The 12,204-nt window shown below is 42.3% G+C and overlaps 1 protein-coding gene across 1 annotated transcript; it reads right to left on the bottom strand.

Annotated features, from left to right (window-relative positions):
- Window positions 1–3,146: 3,146 nt before the first annotated feature.
- On the bottom strand, window positions 3,147–8,647 carry LOC122102987 (tubulin beta chain-like). The gene is made up of 3 exons (XM_042673554.1): window positions 8,614–8,647; window positions 4,863–4,973; window positions 3,147–4,207 (listed from the first exon to the last, which is right to left on the bottom strand). Exons 1-3 carry the CDS (start codon window positions 8,645–8,647, stop codon window positions 3,147–3,149), a joined length of 1,206 nt encoding a protein of 401 aa, XP_042529488.1.
- Window positions 8,648–12,204: the final 3,557 nt, after the last annotated feature.

A 12,204-nucleotide genomic window follows, 5' to 3' on the forward strand; every position in this document is an offset into this window, starting at 1 on the left:
AGATGATTTTGTGGATAACAAGATGTGAGTGAAGCTGTCTTGCTTCCTGAAAATATCTCTGTATTCATAGGCACTCTTTGTCTGCCTCACACTGAAAGGCAACCACTTGTCCAAAGGCTGGTCTCCTCTGTCGCCAATATATTTCCTTTTCCCAGCCATCTCTCCTTAACAGACATCTGTATGTTGGCTGGTAGCACATCCATGAATGGAGATGTACCTGCCAAGGGTTTGAAATCACATTGGTCCGTGATTTCCTATCACCAGTTCTCTTCCACTGTCACCTCAGAATTAGACCAGAAGCTGGTCACAGTTCCAGGATTTATCAACACAACGATGTCAATATCAGAACCTTGTCAAAGTCTACTTCAAAATACCTTTCAGTTTCAATCTATGTCTGACAGAAAATCCACCCCATACTTTTTTGGTCTAGGATATGTACAGCTATAAACTGGGTGACTTTTAGAGAATGAAATTAGAGAGAATGGGTCTCCTGGACAGGATCTGCTATAGGTATGACAAGTTTGAAGAAAAAAGAAAACAGCATAAGGAAATATGATTAACAAGGCCAAAGTGGTCAAAATAAATCACTCCAATGCAAGAAGGTTCTTCTGACAAACCTGTTCTTGTTGAGCCATGGCCTGGTATGATGGTGCCAATTTAGACTCTGGTCCCATTAGGGCAACATACATGTCACAGCTTCTTCCTTTGATGGCCTAGGCTCTCTACCAGAGGTTCATCCCCCATTCCTACCTCTGCTTTCTAAAAGGGTACACATATCAAGGGACTCTCTTATTTCCACCTACAAACATTCCACCAGTGTTCCCTCATGACACAACTCCTCAATGCCAATCTGGGTGTTTTGCCTTGACTCCTAATATATCATCTGCGGAGCCTAACATTTGTTACCTTTCCTCCTTTTGGTACTGGGTACTGAACTGAGAGCTTTGTGCATGCCAGACATGTACTCTACCACTAAGCTGCATCTTTACCCAGAGCTTTGCTTATACTAGTCAAGGACTCAATTATTTGATACAATTACCAAGGCACATGAGAATAAGGGAGATGCTGCACTTAGCATTTGGACAAAATAATCACCCTGTCTATAGGAGTCACTTCATCATTAGCTTGTGTGGCAATGTGTGCAGAGCTCTGGCTAGGAGAAAACAAAAGCCATGTCTGAGAAATACATGATAATCTACTGGTAAAATTATCAACAGGAGTTTTCTGAGGGATGAGGCATGAGTCATTAATTATGAACCAAGAACTACTTCTTCAAAAGTGTAAAGAAATAAGCCAAAGCCACCAGAAAATACTAAAAAATGGGTACTTAAGAGAAAACAAAACTGTTCTTAGTCAAACACTGGTAAATAGGCTGGGTGGGGCCTCCACCACAGCTTGGCCTCAATCCTTAACCCACTGAAGAATGAGAGTGCCTTGGCCAGGCCTGCCTTCAGTTTGGACCCAGCAGCCTTAAAGGATTTGGAGTCATCCAACCTGGTCAGTTCCAGGACTAGAGACGCAGGGATGTCAATTTCCTGGCCCACACCTACTCCCTAGGACTCCCACATTGGAAGCTATTTGCACTTTGATCTGCCCTGGGGCTTCTAGTCACAGATCAGTCTCTCTGGCAGTTTACTTTCTGATGACTAAGACCAACTTGGCTTAAAGATCTCTACCCCACTCCTCCCCACCCTACCCCAACCACAGGCCTGGTATAGGAAAGCTTAGGGAACTTACCATCTCCCAACTTTACTAGAAACAAGGAACTTGCACCTCACCCAGTAGTATCTTTCCTTAGAGCTTCCTAAAAGTTGCTGGATTCCCATAGGTCCTGTTTCTGAAGAAAAAGGGGCTCTTACAAGTTATTGGTGGCCATGGAGGAATGCCTGACACAGACAACCTACCTTGAGCCTCACTGCAAGAAGAGTGAAAGATTCTGGCAAAAAGAACCAGTGAATGATTTTGGCCTCTGGTGAAAACAGAAGTGTTCACCCTCTTCCTGGCCATTGTGTAGGTTCTAAGCAATTGAGATTTCTGTCTCACTCATGTAAACATACCCAACAGGCTGGATCTTTTTCCCTTACAACCCTCTGTGGGCCTCAGACAGCTTCGAATGCTGGAAAATGAGTATGAGAATAGGTCATTGGGCCATGTCTCCCTTCCACTCCTTGACTTGTAAGTACTGAATCAAGCAGATCTTGATACGCTATGGGACTGGTCAGATACTCACTCCCTCAAACAGCTAGACTCACTTCTGTCCTTAGAGCTGCCAGATGACTTGAGAAACTACCCTGGCAACGAGGATCTTGCACTCATCTTGTGAGTGCTGCTTCGCTGCCAACTGAACCGTAAGCACAGGGATTGGGGTTCCTGCTACTGTTTCTGAGGAATGTGAATGAAATCCCTCTGATGGGGCATGAGACCAGAACCTGTGGTTGTCTGAAGGAGAAGTAGATCCTTAATGGCCAGTATTCATACCTGCATTTTGTGGTCCCATTCCCAAAGAGGAATGCATACTAGGGGGCAGGAAAAGCAAGTCCTGTGTCAGAATAAAGGAGGAAGAGGCCCTGCTACCTCAGTGCCCAGACAAGTCTTGAACATCAATCCCTTCAGTATTCCAAACATCACTTTGGTACTAGGAAAATTTTAACATCTGAATCTGGTTTACTTTCTCTTCAAACTGCTTTTATGCTACTGGCATGCTGTTGAGAGACTGCTAACTTTAAAACTGGGCCAGGGAAAATAAACAACATTGGCACTTGTCATCCTCCTGTTCAAAATAGGAACACCATGAATTTGAAACTCCTCTTGAGCACCAGTCCTATATTGCTAAGATTAAATCCTGCTGGCCAACTTTATATTTCAAATATATTGAAAGAATAAAAGGGATTCTAAAGAATAAGGACTCAAGAGTACAAAATGTATACTTCTTTATTTATACAAATAGGGCTTTAAAATAATACTATTTAAAAGAAATCTGCATTTTTACATTCACCATCAGTTAGTTCCTGACCGGAAAGGCTGTGCATGATGATACACAGCAGGGACCTCAATGCATGACAACAGGATCTCAGGAAAGCACCATTCATTTGAGAAGTAGTAGGCAGGTTCTGACAGTCCTGTTGCACTGCTACCAATGGGAAGTCTTAAACTTCTTCCTCTACCAAGTCTTCTTCAAATTCCCCCTGTTCATCAGCAGTGGCATCTTGGTACTGCTGGTACTCGGACACCAGGTCGTTGATATTGCTCTCAGCCTCAGTGAACTCCATCTCATCCATGCCTTCTCCCGTGTACCAGTGCAAGAATGCCTTGCGCCGGAACATGGCACTGAACTGCTCTGAGGTGCGCTTGAAGGGTTCTTGGATGGCTGTGTTGTTGCCGATGAAGGTGGCCGACATCGTAAGGCCACGCGGGGGGATGTCACATACAGCTGTCTTCACATTGTTGGGAATCCAGTCTGCAAAGTAGCTGCTGTTCTTGTTCTGCATGTTGAGCATCTGCTCATCCACCTCCTTCATGGACATGCGTCCTCGGAAGATGGCAGCTGCTGTCAGGTAACGACCCTGGCGGGGATCACAGGCGACCATCATGTTCTTGGCATCAAACATCTGCTGGGTGAGCTGGGGCACAGAGAGAACATGGTACTGCTGGCTGGCCCGGCTGGTCAAGGGTGCAAAGCCAGGCATGAAGAAGTGTAGGCGGGGGAAGGGCACCATATTCACGGCCAGCTTGCGCAGATCTGCATTCAGCTGGCCGGGGAAGCGCAGGCAGGTGGTGACTCCACTCATGGTGGCTGACACCAGGTGGTTGAGGTCTCCATAGGTGGGTGTGGGCAGCTTCAGGGTGCGGAAGCAGATGTCATACAGGGCCTCATTGTCGATGCAGAAAGTTTCATCTGCATTTTCCACCAACTGGTGGATAGACAAGATCGCATTGTAAGGTTCTACCACGGTGTCTGAAACCTTGGGGGAGGGCATGATGCTGAAGGTGTTCATGATGCGGTCTGGATACTCCTCTCGGATCTTGTTGAGAATCAGGGTGCCCATGCCTGATCCAGTGCCACCTCCCAGGGAGTGAGCCAGCTGGAAACCCTGGAGACAGTCACACCTTTCTGACTCCCGTCGTACCACATCCAGCACCGATTCTAACAGCTCGGCTCCCTCCGTGTAGTGGCCTTTTGCCCAGTTATTGCCTGCCCCGCTCTGGCCTATCAGACATAAAGACATGATGAGACACAGACTCCAAGAATAATGACTGTGCCTGTCCTATTGTGAAGACAAAGGAGTGTTGTGAGCCAACCTTTGCTATTATTTTAGATACACTATGGTGAAATAAAGGAAATGTTTTCAATGTATCTGGGACCCTACAAATCACCCAGGTTCTAAAGAAAAGTAGAGAGTGTGGAGGAAAATACATTTTAACCCAAATCAAGTACTTCTAGAAATGAAGAACTGAGCCTGCCTCAATACTGGAAATGTAATTACTTTCACAACAGGGACAGGAGCACAGTGTGGTCAGAGGGAAGCTAAACTGCAATCACTTGTCTGCTCCTTGCTCACACATAGCTGTGCTTTGATTTCTGGTGTTCTGAAGTGGTTCTGTTATTGCCAGGCCTTTAAAATGACCAGCAGTGCTGAAACCTTGTTGGTGGCTTTCTCTGCTTGCTGCTCTTTCCCTTCAGAGGCTTCTTTGTCATGGAGAACTTACAGAGTTGCACTGATCTGAGCTGTCTGAGTGGCCAGGGGCATGACTCCCGTGGACTGGAATAGGTGAGTTAGCTGAGGAGAATATCTAGGTGGATAAAGGCTCAGCCCAGCACTGGAGTGCCTGGATGTTAGGACCCATGGACCATGATGACATACCAAATATGAAGTTGTCTGGCCTAAAGCTCTGGCCAAATGGTCCCGATCTTATTGAGTCTAAGGTGCCAGGCTCTAGGTCCACCGTGATGGCCCGAGGAACATATTTGTTGCCTGTGAGAAAAAGAGTTGACTTAGGCCTATACTTGACAAGGAACTTAGGGCAGAGCTTATGATTCTAAGTGACTCTCAGCATTCATTACAAAAATTACAGCATTTAAGACATGGAAACAGAAAAGATATCTTGAGCATGAATCCCCATGCAAGAGGCTTCAGCAACTTTAAGGATGTTTGCAGTTGTCTATTTCCATGAATATTCATTCCTTTGCTTTGGGCATGGTGGCTGAAATCTCAGCTACACAGGAGGCAAAGATGAGCATCAGGCTTTGAGTCTAATGGTGCAAAAGAAAAGTGACAACACCTTTTTTTTTTTGGTTCATCGTGGGGCTTGAACTCTGGGCCTGAACACTGTCCCTCAGCTCTCCAGCTCAAGGCTAGCACTCTATCACTTGAGCCACAACCCCACTTTCAGTTTTCTTATTGGAGATAAGAGTCTCAGGGACTTTCCTGCTCAGGCAAGATTTGAACCATGATCCTCAGTTCTTAGCCTCCTAAGTAGCCAGCATTACAGGAATGAGTCACCAGTGCCTATCAGCAAGAAACTTCCTCTTTTTTGTTAATTTTATTTTATTGTAAAGGTGCTGTATAGAGGAGTTGGTTACATGAGTAAGGAAATGAGAACGTTTCTTGTCAAAAATTGTTACCCCCTCCTTTGTTGTTCTCCCACTATCCCTTCCCTTCCCCAATTACCTTTCTCAAGAAATGAACCAGGTTCATGCCTGTAATTCTAGCTACTCTGGAGGCTGAGATCAGAGGATGACTATTCAAAGCCAGCTGGGGCAGGAAAAGTCCTTAAGACTCTTATCTCTAATAAACTAACAGAAAACCAGAAATGGCACTGTGGTTCAAGAGGTAGAGCTGCTTGCCTTGAACTGAAGAGTTGACGGACAGTGCCTAGGCCCAGAGACCAAGCCACATGACCGACCCCCCCCCCCCCGGCCAAAAAAAGCCAGGTATGTCTATTCACCAAGTAGATGTAAGGGAATTCAAGTGTAAGGCTTTCCTGGAGAAAACATATATACAATATATATATTTCTTGTCTTATAATGTTTCAATAATGGTTATCAAATAGCACATACCCTTTATTCAAATACTCAGAGCAACCTTGGGCAATGACTTGCAATTTCCCATTTAACATGATTTGGCCCAAGGGAAAGCAGTTAACATGATGTAAACACCAGTTTTAGAATACCCCCTTCCTAAACATTCACATGAAGAAAACTGACCATCCTGCTGGATATACAGGATCTAATAAAGACACAACCTAAAATTCTGTTCATAGGAGTGACACAATCCAACCCAACCACTCTCAACCAAGGAATCAGAAGATTAAAACCTTGTATGTTACTTCAACAATATTAACACAAAATACCAAGGTGAGGACATCCCAAAATGTAGATCTATAAAACTCACATAAATTAAATAGCTTTGTAATTTTGTTTGTACTTGTTCATTGGATTAATACACAGGAAAGCCAATTATCCATGATTCTGTTTGTATACAATAATGTAGAATGGAAACTCAATATAAAATTAAATGAACTTTACATTGACAGTTACAAAAACTGAAAATCTACTCTGTAGACTTCAATTAGGCTGTTTATGTTAGGAAAGACAATATGAATCATTTAAAAGCCATGTTTACAAATTAGTATTGATTTTTTCTACATCACAAGAATGTTTTCTTACTTTAAAAACCTTAAAAATAATTTACTGTTGGCTAAGTATTCATATTCAAAATGCTCAAGACCAGAAATGTTATAGATTTCAGGGTGAGACTATGCTTTGTGATTTGGACTATTCTCATATATATTAGTGACTGAACATCCCTCTTTAAAATTTTTTAAATTTTCTTTTTCAAAATATTGTTTTAGAAATTTAATCTGTATTTTAAAGAGGCAATGTAACTGGGCTCTGGTTGCATAAGGGTGTAATTCTAGCTACTCAAAAATCTGAGATGAGACCTTAGCATCGCAGATTGAAGTCAGCTGGGGCAGGAAAGGCTTGGAGACTCATCTCCAAGAAACTACCCAAAATAAAAGAAGCTCATAGTTAGTGCCCAGGCTTGAGCTTAGGATGATCAGCACACAACCAAATGGCATTGGATTATATTTCATCAATTGTTTTAGAATGCATATTTAGGCAGTCTCATTTTTAATTATGTGAAATGGGCTCACGCCTTTAATCCTAGCTACCCAGAAGGCTGAGATCAGAGAATCATGGTTCAAAGCCAGCCAGGGCACAAAAAGCCTGCAAGACTCTTATCTCCAATAAAACACCAGAAAACTGGAAGTGGCACTGTGGCTTAAGTGGTAAAGCTGCTTGCCTTGAGCTGAAGAGTTGAGCGACAGTGCCTAGGCCCAGAGTTCAAGCTCCATGACCGGAAAAAAATAATCCAGGTGTGGTTAGTCAGCAAGTAGAGGTAGGGGGAACTCAGGTATAAGGCTTTCCTGGGGTAATTCACAAGAGTATACTCAAAAATTAAAACAAAGTATCTGGTGGAGTGGCTCAGTTGGGTACAGCACTTGACTTATAAGATCAAGGTCCCAAATTAAAACTACAATACTACCATAAGAAAGGCAGGAACTCCTTCCTTTTCATTAGTATTCCCCTGGGAACTATTTTGCCACGGTATGGGAAACAAGATGGAAGAAACTTACCAGCTGCCTCATTGTAATACACCTCGATTCTCTGCAGCTGTAAATGGCTGTCCCCATAGTACTTGCCAGTGCAGTCAATATTGTGCTCATCGCTTAGCATTTCCCAAAACTGAGATGGAAATAGTATATTATGACCTAGAATGTTAACTGTCCAAAAAATGCATTTTAAAGTAACTAAGAAACTCATGTCCTGTTGACACAAATATATTTGTAAAAAATAATTACATTTTCTAAATTAAAAAAAGCACAGAAAATGGTGGTATTTTAGTTTTGTTAATCTCTTTTATCTGGCTGAATAGAAGACATCTGGTTTCTCCTATGAGTATTCCATCTTATGCAGTACCATATTCTGTTTGTATTCTATGATGAGTAACGCCTTCCATGGACATGAAATTACCAAAGCAGTAACTTGAAGACTCAGCTAGAAGGGTCTCCAGAACCCCAAGTGTCCTCAGAGCATACATGACAAACAATGATTTAGAAAACACCCAACTTAAGGGAGCTGAGATGGAGCATGAAACTCAGAGAAATTTGCATTAAGGTAGAAGAACTGTTCTCAATTATCTGACACTCATCAGTTGACACAAAGGGAATTCTCTGTATCTTTCAGCTCAAAGACACTGCATTCCTTTCATTCAAACCAGACCAAACGTGCATTAGTCTATTCCCAGGAAACTAAATACAAAGACTTGAGTCTCAGGTAAGACTAAGACATGCAAGGGATTTGAAACCACCCCAACCTTGGTTAAAAACCACACCCACCAGGGCCACACAAATTAGGGAAATTGGAGAAGCTATCTGGGGGGCTTCATTTGCAGAAGGTTAGGGACTACTATGGAGCCCCACCTACCTCAGCCTAGCCATGACCACCACCACCTCCACACTCCAACCCCATCCAATTTCTCCTTCCCCTAAATTTGAGACTTGGATCCTAGGCCAGTGCCATGCTCACCTTTGCACCAATCTAGTTGCCACACTGGCCTGCCTGTATGTACACAATCTCCCTCATGGTGCAGGGCTGCAGAACAGATGGATGTGTGTCTTCAGCAGTGGTGCCCACAGAGGCAAACAGGTAGAGCTGGGAAGCAGGAATCTGACACAGTGAACTCAGATCCCCATTTATACCTCTGGTTGTTACAGGGGCAGAGGAGGTGGGGCGGACTTGATTACAGGTGGAGCCAGCAGGTGCTCCAAATCAATCTCCCTATTGCTGGGTAATCAGAGGGCCCTACCAGTTCCCACCTACCCTTGTATCCAGCTGCCAGCTGCAAGTCCATTAGCACAGCTCCCATTCTACTTGGATCCTCTGGTCACCCTGCCATCCACTACCCACTCTGACTCACAAGAGAGGCTGAACCCTGGGATCCAGGAAAGAAGAGGAGGAACTTCCTCTACACAAGGTCCTTGTGTGCCAGAAGCCCAGAACAAGCCTGCCTTCCATTTTTGATTGGAGGGCCTAGAACTGAAGGGACATTTTCAGCTGTTATCCCAAGAGCAAGCACAAACTTAGATTCCATGATTGATTCACTTTCCATTATGGGAAGAGTCAGGGGCTTAGGGTCTAGCCTTCATTCTCAGGTTTTCTTTTTCTTTCCTCTTAAAAGTAGCTTGCTTTATTACTTGGGCTATAGGACTACTACAGTCTACTTTTTGTTTCATTTGGCTTCTGCTCCTAGTGTAAGAACTCAGGTCCTAGTCAGAGTGTCTTTTTTTTTTTTTTTTGGTCAGAGTTGGGGCATGTTAGTGACTTAGGGCTTGAAATTAAGGACTGGTGACTCGTTCTGAGGTTTTTATTATTATTGAGATTAGATGATTACCTTAATTTCTCTTATTTCACAGAATTGTGGAATAGTGATATTTAGTTGAAATCACAAACATATTTTAACCTTCACAAGTCAAATTATCATTATCATGGACTATAAATTTTGTGAATTCTATAAGCTTTGACAATACAATTTATTTCTTCCACAACAGGTGATATTTACATTTCTCTACTTTTGTTTAGTGTAGGATTTCCTGTCTTTCACTCTCATTCTGCCCCTCTCTTTCTGAGGTTTTATTGATTTACTTATTTAACTGAAAGGTAGAAGGCTCTACTACTTGAACCACAGCTCAACTTCTGCCTTTTTTTTAAAGTGTTTAATATGAGACAAGAGTCCCATGGGTAGTCAAGGGCAGTACAGTGAGGCTTGAAATCTGAGGATCACTATTCAAAGTCAGCCTGGGCAGCAAAGTCTATGAGACTTACCACCAATCAACCACTAATAGGCAGAAGATAGTAGAGCTTTAGCCATGAGCAAAACACTTCAAGTTTAAGTCCCTCGACTGAACAAACTGAAGCAAGTTTCATGGACTTCCCTGCCCATGATGGCTTTGAACCATGATCTTCAGACTTCAGTGACTTTAGCACTCAGGATTATAAGTGTGAGTCAACATTTACAAATCTTTAATTACCTTTTCTTTCACCTTTTCTGGTTATTTATTATTTCTTTTTTTGACAATTGTTCTTAGGGGCTAGCTTTCATTCTTAGTTTTTTCTTTCCTCTTGAAACTACCATGCTTTACAAATTTGACCACAGGTAAACTACAGGCTGTTTCTCTTTTTTGTAGCTCTTCTTCTAGGGCTCAAACTCAGGTAATGGTGACTGAGGTTCTTTTTTAATTTTTTTTTAAATTGAGTGCTGCTTGTTAGTTCTGGAAATTAAGGCCTGATGACTCTCCTTGAGGATTTTTTTATTTTTACCTTAATGGTGGCAGGTTTCACTAGTTGAGCCACAGCTCAGCTTCTGCTTTTTCGGTGGTCAATAGGAGATTAGAATATCAACAGCAAGCCAAGAGCATTACAGGGAGGACTGAAATCTGAGAATCATGGTTGGAAGCCAATCTTGGCAAGAAAATCAATGAGAAAATGATCTCTAATTAACCACCAAGAGGTAGGAAGAAGTAGACCTCTAGCCATAAGGAAATCATAGCAAGTTCAAGCCCCAGTACTGAACACAGTAAATTAAGTCTTCTGTACTTTCTGCCAAGAATGGCTTTGAAACACGATCCTTAGATTTCAGCAATCTGAGCAAGTAAGATTGCAGTTTTGAGCCATGATTTAGAAATTTTTAATATGCTCCTTTTTGCACCTTTTCATTTATTTGATTTGCCTTCCCCCCTTTTTAAAGTTCATGTCCTTTATTATTAGGGCCTAGCTATTCACACTCAGTATTTATTTATTTATTTTGTCGGTTGTGGGGATTGAACTCAGTGCCTGGGTATTGTCTGTCAGGGATAAGGCAGTCACACTGCCCCTTTCAGCCACAGTGCCACTTCCACTTAATTTGAAAAAAACTGTCACCAGGGGAATTTTCAGCCTGGAATGGCTTCCCTTTGTGGGAAGCTTCCTGAGCAGTGAGTATTACAGGCATGAGCCAGAGAAACCTGGCTTGTTTTCTTAGATCAAAACTAGCAGGCTCTACAATTTATGCCACACTACTTCACTGCCCATGAGATTTTTGGATTTTGTTTTTTGCTCAAAGCTTGCAGGAACAAAAACTGAACTCCTGAGGGTTTTTTTCTTTTGGGAGTTGGGAGAGGCTTGAATTCAGGGCCTGTGGACTCTCTCTGAGGGTTGTTCTGTTTTTGGTATTTTCTTTTTATTTCGAAGCTAGCAGGCTATTAAGCCTCAGCTCAAGTTACGCCTTTTTTTTTTTTTTTTTGGTGTTTAATAGGATATGAGTCACATGTTAGCTCTACTTCAATTATTTTGTAAGTTTTAATTTTCTTTACAAAGTATGATATTTTTTTGTTAAATTGTTATTGGTGTGCTTTTATTGGGTTGTTTTGGTATGAACAACACTGGGGATTGAACTCATACCTCGTTTATGGGAAGAAAGTATTCTAACACCTAAGTCACAATTCAGCTATGGCAGTTTTTTTTAAATTTTCTATTTGTTTGTTTGTTCTTTGTTGGTCATGGGCTTGAACTCTGGGCCTGGGCTCAGTACCTATGGTCTCCAGCTCAAGACTAGCACTATACAACTCTAGCTACAGCACCACTTCAAGGTTTTTGAGTGGATTATTGAAGATAAGAGTCTCATGGACTTTTCCTGTCTGGATTGGCTTTGATCCACGATCCTCAGATCTCAGCCTCCTGAGTAGCTAGGGTTAAATGCATGAGCCACCAGCACATGGCTATCATGTTTTTGTTTTTTTTTTAAACTGTTTAAATTACTCATTTTTGTCCTTGTAATTTAATTTAATATTTAATCTTTTTTCATCCCGGGGAATTGAGTATAGGACCCTGTGTATGTATGTATCTACATGCTTTTGTGTGCATATGTGCCAATACTGGGGCTTAAATTTCCTTAACTTTTTCCATGCAAGGCTGAAACTGTAACACTTGAACCATACCTCCAGTCTGTTTATTTTTGCTGCTTAGTTGAAAATAATAATATCTGATTTGCTACTTTGGAGGCTTAGGTTTTTAGATGGTAGTTTGGAGCCAGACTGGGCAGTCTCCTTACCTCTTCCCTCTAATATACTACTCAGGAAAAGCTGCAAGTATCACTGTGGCTCAAG

This window comes from Dipodomys spectabilis, unplaced genomic scaffold (genome assembly GCF_019054845.1).
Source record: "Dipodomys spectabilis isolate Male_0828 unplaced genomic scaffold, ASM1905484v1 ptg001189l, whole genome shotgun sequence".
Lineage (NCBI taxonomy): Eukaryota > Metazoa > Chordata > Mammalia > Rodentia > Heteromyidae > Dipodomys > Dipodomys spectabilis.